We start from the raw sequence: 7,690 nt of genomic DNA on the forward strand, positions 1-7,690 counted from the left end.
TATGGATGAGTTTGTGGAGGGCATTTCAACAAATGAAATTCAAAGCACGCAGGTGGGACAAGCAGATGCATCTGATTCTGCTCGGCATCGATCCAGCAAGCTGCACGATTTCCTTAAAAAGAATCTGCATTCCCTGGGTGTAAGCTATCTTTAGTCCTGTAGATATTTGGGGGTGAGTATGGAAAAGTAAGTGGTCTATAATTTTATTTGGGATGAATTATTTTATGCCAGTTCATAAGGTTAGGGGAAAAATAAGAGAGGAAAATATATCTGGGAGTACCTTTAGGTCAGGTGTTTTGGTGTGAAGGTGTTCCAGGCTCCCAGACATCAAATGGAATGTTTTTCCCAAAAATAATATCCCCGTGAGGTAATGTCCATTCACAGAGCTTGGCAAACCGACACAATTTCTTTGGATTTCACTCTTCCAGGGATTATTTTTAAGAGCCAATCAAGATGGGAAAGATCAAGTGTGATTCATATGTCATCTTGCAATTGAGGGAAAGAAGACTCTAATGTAGAGTTTCTACTTCACCCCAATCTTCTATGTTTTCTTCCTCCAGGTAGCTCAGATCATGATTGGCCTGAAATGCTTCTTGTTTGGAATCATTGAGATTTTTTTTTACTGGCACTCTAATCACAGAGGTCTCTTATTCTGCTTTTATATTGGCTACCCATTCTGGGGTGCAGCATCTGTGAGTATATCTGTTGGAACTACTTTGGAAATCAAAGAAGTTATTTAGAAATTATAAATAACGGAAAATACATTTAATTAGTTTATCCTCTCTTTTTATAGATAATAGCTGAGACTCTTTAGTAGAGGCGCTGTGCCAAGTAAGTAGGGAATTTGTAGGAGAGAAGGTGACAAAAGTAGCCTCAGGACCAATCACAAGTACTTGTCAAAACTTAAAAATGCTCTTGAGTCCCATGCTCCCTTCTCTGAAGGGAGGAATCATTCTTCACTGAGATGGTCCAGGGATACTTTAGAAAGCAAATGAACCTTTAGGATGTTTGGACAGATTAGGATGGGGGTGTGTAGGGAAGGGTCATTCTTCCCATCCAGCTTTGTCACAATTAATGTCATCTCGAACTCTTGCCTCCCCTTCTTTCCACATCAATATTCCCATTTTCCCAAAATAGATTCAACTGGGTTCAATTCAGATATTTGTTCTTTAGGAATACTCTGTCAGAATATGTGTATTGACTGGGAGAGGTGAGGGTCCAGGTTAGATCATCCAGGGTGGAGGTGGCTGATGCGGATGGGAAACAGCTCCCCACTAATGTCTTCCCTATCTTATGAACAGTTCATCATATCTGGATCTTTGACCATCTCATGTATGAAAAAACAAACAAAATTTCTGGTGAGTATCCTTTTCCATTTTGCTCAATTAACAAGTTAATAAGAACAGTCGACTCTGACTCTGTGCACAAAGCCAAAGCAACACAGAATTTAGATATTTCAGTCTATTTCGTTGACTATCTTGCAACTTATTTTTCAACAATCTATTAAGTCTTTAGAACGCAAAGTATGTGCTTAGCTTTTTGAAGAGGAAAAATCCAACTGTCTGAATGTTCACAAACATTTTTTAAAAAAATCTCCTGGTAAGAATCAAAGTAAGGAAGTCTTTACATGTAGATCCTGTTGCAGTGGTTGAAGAGATCCGTTTTGCAAGGCTGAAAGGGAGGGATGGTACATGTTGTGGGTGTGTATCAGGGAGCTGCTAATTCAGGTGGACATAGTAAAGATCCCCCCTGCAAGCGATATTGGAACAAATATAATCCCCATCGTGTTGGCTCCATCCATGGACTTTCATTTCGGGGGGACCAGTTATTTCCTTCTCTCCCATGAGGTGGAGCGGATTGCCAGCAAATGGCTTTGGTGACGAAGGAAATGGAATTGCCTGTGACGGATGGCCTGCACTAGCCCAGGGAGCCAAGGTGTGCCTCAAGCACCCTACAGAAGATGTGTCTGCAAATACCAACGGCCCTGAGTATTTCTATTACATGCACTATTCTCTTGCAGATTGGAGTCAGTATGGGAGCTCACATTATCAGCACGCTACTTTCAAGCACTGGGCTAATTCTTCTCTTCGTGAATCTAATTGATGTATTCTTATTTGAATGCTCAGAGTTACGTGAGTGTTCATTGGTTAAATCTTTTATAACCGTAAGTACTATTTTGTTGAGTATTTTCGTATGCGATGCTTGTTTTCAGTTACATTAGTTCCCAGGGCCTGAAGCCTACTATGAAGTTGCTAAATGTTGAAAATAGGGGAAAAGAGAAACAAACAAATGTCATCATGAATTTTGTTAAAAACAAAACAAAACAAACCCCCGGTTTTAGAACTGCAGAATTAGGTGTGCATGTTGCTCGAAAAACACATACTCTTATCGTTTCAAATTCTCTCTCTTTTCTGGATACACTGATCTATGAACAGTCTGCCCAAAGAAGAGAAACTTGATCTGGAACATGAGTTGAGAATCAGCTTGTGGGTTCAAATGAGTTAAATTAAAAATGTAAATTATAATCAAAATCATACAAAATTTGGGAGCTGGTCTGTGTCCTTTTAATGTTAATTTAAAAGATCAATAATTTTGGTAAACCCATCCTTTCTGTGAGTAAAGTTGAATCACTTGATGTCTGTGTATGTATGTGTACGCGTGTGGTGTGTGTGTGTGAGAGAGAGAGAGAGAGATCCTGGTGTGTTCAGTCAGTGTTTGTCTACGACGTGTGACAAAATGGTAGCAGGAGTAACTAACTCTAGCATGTGAAGGGAGTTCTTCTGCAGAGCCTCGCCTCTTAGAATTCCCATAATTCATATTTGTTTCTGTAGGAGTTTACATATGGGAGCTCAGGGAAGCAGGGCTTGGGTCAGATGCAATCTTCTGTCTGAACAGAATGTGCAGACCTTGGGTAGGAAGTGCATCGTTCTGCGAAATATCCGCCAGCCCTTGTCCCTGGGCAGCCAGGATGGGAATGTCACTCACAGGCTGAAGCTGGTTGGGGAAATATAAACTCTTGCTCTTCTTCTCTTCCATAGAGTATTGTGATCCTTCAAATGATAGTGACTTGTGCGCAGATCTTCATTTCCTTCTCACTCTGTGGGCTCACTTACACCATGAATGGCAGTGAGATGAGCCTGGTGAGTAGCCTTGTTTTACTGGGAAGGTGGGGAAGCATTTGAAGCATCTCAGAGAATCCTAGGCTAATTGTCCATTCCAATCTCTGTTTGAAGAGAGAGATGGCAAAACCACCACAACGAAACAGCCCCCAAACTCTCTTAATGGGAAGGTGTGGGAGCGGGTGGGTTTAGAGGACAGGGGCCCTGTGTTACACTCACCAGCCATTCTGTCTCCACCTATTCCTTTGTAGATATATTTCATTCCTAGTGAGTTACACAGTCAGTTTCCCTAATTCCATTACACATTCAATTTCTTATCCATTCATCTAGAATATACTAAACACGGGATCCCTGGGGGGCTCAGCAGTTTAGCACCTGCCTTGGGCCCAGGGCGTGACCCTGGAGTCCTGGGATCGAGCTCTGCGTCGGGCTCCCTGCATGGAGCCTGCTTCTCCCTCTGCCTGCGTCTCTGCCTCTCTCTCTCTGTCTCTGTGTCTCTCATGAATAAATAAATAAAATCTTTAAAAAAATAAAATAAAATATACTGAACATGTATTTAGTGTGTTGTGAGGTAAGGAAACAGTGTCCTTAGCCATGTCTTCAACTAGTGAAAGTCGTGATGGATAAAGTAAACACTTAATGAGAAAAGTAGCAATCAAATAAGAGATACAATAGTTTTAGGAACACATAACTGTAATTTCAATATTACTTCTGCACCTCATAATTGTCCATGTCATCCCATCAATCATATACACCCTGACATGCACACATGCATACTCGTGTGTTTATGTAGTCTCCCACAGAGCCACATACCATATAGATTCTGTGAAGCCATCATAAATAGTTGGCCTCACTACACCCCAAATTTATCATACTGATATTTCTGTTTGCATGTCTGTAGGACAAAAGAGAGGGACATACCTCACTGTGTTCATGGATAGCATTTTTTTAAAGATTTTATTTACTTATTTGAGGGAGAGCATGAGTGGGGGAGCAGCAGAGGGAGACTCCCCACTGAGCAGGGAGCCTGAGGTGGGGCTCCATCCCAGGGCCCCGGGACCATGACCTGAGCCAAAGGCAGACACTTAACTGACTGAGCCACCCAGGGGTTCATGGATAACATTTTATTTTTTATGGAATGACCCTTTTTCTTACTCCTCAAATGCCTGGTGATGCTGGCATGGATTGTTGGTACATAAATGTCTAAAAAGATCACCAAAAGAAGTTTTTTAGAGTGGTTCCAGACATGGCTGGAATTGCCTTCTCTCTCCTTAGGCTGTCACGAAAACATTGGTTGGCCAGGGTGTCTCAGCTTCAACACTATTGACATAAAGACATTTTGTAATGAATAATTTGAATAATTAATTGTTGTGCAGCATATGATCTGTGCCTGGTAGGATGTTTATTAGCAACTATCCACTAGATATCAACGATTTACCCCACCCCTCATTCTGACAACCAAAATGTCTTCAGACATTGCTAAATCTCCCTGGAGGTGCATGGTGGGGGGAGGGGGTGCATGTAAGAGCACCACTAGCTGAGAATCAGGGAGCTACATAGAGCATTGCAGAGAGAAGCTGACATGATCAGACAAAAATCACTGAAAATTTAGATGAAATAATTGTAGATGTTATGATGTCATATTTCTAGGTTTCTGCACTGAGTTGCTTGATCAGAACACATTCTGAAGATCCTTATCAAGACTTATTGACTCAACCTCAAACTTATGAAGACTTAGTGCTGCAAGATATAGATCCTGTTCACTCTGATCCATGAGACACCGTCATAACATTCTTTACCACACGAATGCATCTTGGATCCACGATATCAATCAAAGACAGATTTTTTTTTTATAGGAATCTCCTACAAATACCGTCCTCCCTATGTTTTCATTATGCAATTTCACACACACACACACACACACACACACACAGTTAGCAGATATGTGTGCTTTACTTTATAGTTGACCAATAAATCCTAGTATTAACACTCTGTAGATTAATAGATCTCTCTTCATTTGGATGACCTATTACCACTTTTCAGCAAATTTTAGTTCTTAGGTCTCACAGAGGAATTTGTTATTACCCACTTGCTTCTTCCTAGAAATTGTACTTCCTTCTTGGTTGACAGTTTATACAAGTAAAACATTTTTGTAAAAATAGTTTGGATAAGTAGTGGCATACCATCTGGCATTGGGGCCAATCTAAGTTCCTTTGACTGTTGAATGTACCAGCTCCTCTTGCTCATGTCAAGGTGAACTTGGGAAAATATAGATTACAAAGTGCGTATTACCACACTCTAATGTATAACATATGATAAAAATCAAATGCAACTTCATTATTATCTGAATGCCAAGTTAGTCACCCTACCACTCAATGATTTTTAAAAAAGTAATGTTGCTTTCTTCTTGGTGATGATGTGTCACAGTGTTTTTAATTTTTTTAATAAGTCACTATCTAGGGTTTGGTTTCTCAATGGTAGGTTTTGATATTAGGATTTCAGTGTATATTAAAAAAATAGAAGCCACTGACTGGGAGAAAATATTTATAAAGCATATATTTGGCAATAGTCATATAGCCAGAATATGTAAAGAACTCTCAAAACTCAGTAACAAAATAGCAAACAACCCAAGTAATACATGTGCAAAATAATTAAGCAGAGAAGACACAGAGATTACAAATAAGCCCATGACCAGACACTCAATATCATTATTTGTTAGGAAATTCACATTAAAACCATACTGGGATTTCTCTATACACTCCTATTAGAATGGCTAAAATGAAAAAGGTTGATCAAAACCAGTATTAGCAAGAACATGGAGAATAGAAACCCCCAAACACAGCTGGTGGGGATGTGAAATGATCCAATCACGCTGGAAAACACTGTGGAAGTTCCTTAAAAATTCAAACACATACTGATCAGCCAATGGTCCTCTCTTGGGTAAATACCCAGGAGAAATCAAGGTATCTGTTAATACAAGGGCTTGCACACAAATGTTAATAGCGGCTGAATTTGAGATAGTCCTCATGTGGAAACACTTCCAGTGTCTGTTAACAAGTAAATGAATAAACAGATTGGACATACCCAGACAGTGGAATACTACCACTAAGCAATAAAAAGGAAGGAACTGTCCATAGACAATGTGACATGGATGACTCCAGTGTAGTTATGCCAAGTGAAAGAAGAAGACAGAAAAAGTACAGGTCACATGATTCCATTTTTATGAAGTTCCAAATGGCAAACTAATTTAGAGCAATAAAAGGCAGGTCAATGGTGTATGGGAATGGGGATGAAGGCGAGGAGGGTCAGGGAACTTTTGGGGAGTGACATTTATGTTCATTATCTTGAATGTGATGATGGCTCATTATTATATATCTGAAAAAACGTTTCTTTTTGTTAAGATTTTTATTTATTTGAGAGAGAAAGAGAGCATGAGTGGAGGGGAGAGGAAGAGGTAGAGGCAAAATCAGACTCCCTGCTGATCAGAGAGCCAGGTGTGGGACTTGATCCTAGGACCTAGAATCGTGACCTGAGCCAAAGGCAGATGCTTACCTGACTGAACCACCCAGGTGCCCTTTAAGTCAAACTTTTCAAATTGTAATTTCAAAAGAACTACAGTGTTTTATATGCCAGTTATACCTCAATAAAGAGTTTCATTTTGTTTTTAAGACATTATGAACAGGACTGAAGACAACTCCTTCAGAAGGCAGAAGCCAGAAGATGGCTAGATGGCTAGATGAGGAAGACCCAGGTCTTCAGACAATTTTCCTAGCCACCGTTACTCTCACGAGAATCCATGCTTTCTTTACACAAATTCGTGACTCACCCCTTGTCACTTGTAAAACTAAGAACATGCTCTTTCCAGGCATGTGAAACAGTATTCTAATCTGCTTGGAAAATCTCAAAAATTATGGTTTCAGGCTCCAAGTCTTCCTACTACTAGACCCAGATTGCTCAGTCTTAACGTTTCTAGCTTTCCAGGGTGGAGGTTATATCAGGTTACAAACCACCCACTCCCTGATCTAGAGGGTGAAGTCTTATCATACCTAGCTTTAGTTCCCCAGGTTCATTTCATGTTAGAGGAAGAACAGCTATTCTACAAATTTCCATACAGCAGAGAGGAACTATCTCTGCCCCAAGACTATTCACTGTGTGGGTCTCGCTAAGCACATCACTGACTCTCCAGGAGAGTGAGAAGTGGAATTTAGCTTGATTGTCTCTCCAGCCCTGCAATGGATAGATGACACACACTGTTTTCAAATCTTCTGTGTTTTTTAGTGAAGATGAAGTATCCTGGAAGGTTCCCCTTTAGGGCCTAATCTGATTAGGAGTATCAGATGGATATATAAGCTGTTTAACTCTCACGAGCAAGTCATGCCATCCTTCAGCTATGGACCATTTCACAATCAAGTGAACAGGCCGTACTAATCTTAGATATCTTCTATCTTTGAGTGTTCTTCAAACTAGGACCGATTTTCAGCCTTTGTCCTCAAGAAATCTGATCTTTTATAGCGTTTAAAAGATAGGGTGGCAACTAGATTAAAAGTAACACACACCATTAATCAGAGGCT

General features: G+C 40.2%; 1 protein-coding gene across 1 annotated transcript; it reads left to right on the top strand.

Moving 5' to 3' along the window:
* Positions 1 to 5,280, top strand: LOC144295211 (high affinity immunoglobulin epsilon receptor subunit beta-like). The gene is made up of 6 exons (XM_077867643.1): positions 1 to 139; positions 561 to 692; positions 1,302 to 1,358; positions 2,021 to 2,164; positions 3,039 to 3,140; positions 4,770 to 5,280. Exons 1-6 carry the CDS (start codon positions 2 to 4, stop codon positions 4,893 to 4,895), a joined length of 699 nt encoding a protein of 232 aa, XP_077723769.1. The 5' UTR covers position 1; the 3' UTR covers positions 4,896 to 5,280.
* The last annotated feature ends 2,410 nt before the right edge of the window (positions 5,281 to 7,690 follow it).

The sequence above is a fragment of the Canis aureus genome, chromosome 23 (genome assembly GCF_053574225.1).
Source record: "Canis aureus isolate CA01 chromosome 23, VMU_Caureus_v.1.0, whole genome shotgun sequence".
Classification (NCBI taxonomy): Eukaryota; Metazoa; Chordata; class Mammalia; order Carnivora; family Canidae; genus Canis; species Canis aureus.

Excerpts from the sequence above, each read along its gene's own strand:
- LOC144295211 (XM_077867643.1), top strand. The coding sequence starts at position 2 with ATGGATGAGTTTGTGGAGGGCATTTCAACAAATGAAATTCAAAGCACG. Across the intron at positions 140-560 it reads AGAATCTGCATTCCCTGGGT|GTAGCTCAGATCATGATTGG; the intron begins GTAAGCTATCTT and ends TTCTTCCTCCAG. Across the intron at positions 3,141-4,769 it reads ATGGCAGTGAGATGAGCCTG|GTTTCTGCACTGAGTTGCTT; the intron begins GTGAGTAGCCTT and ends TCATATTTCTAG.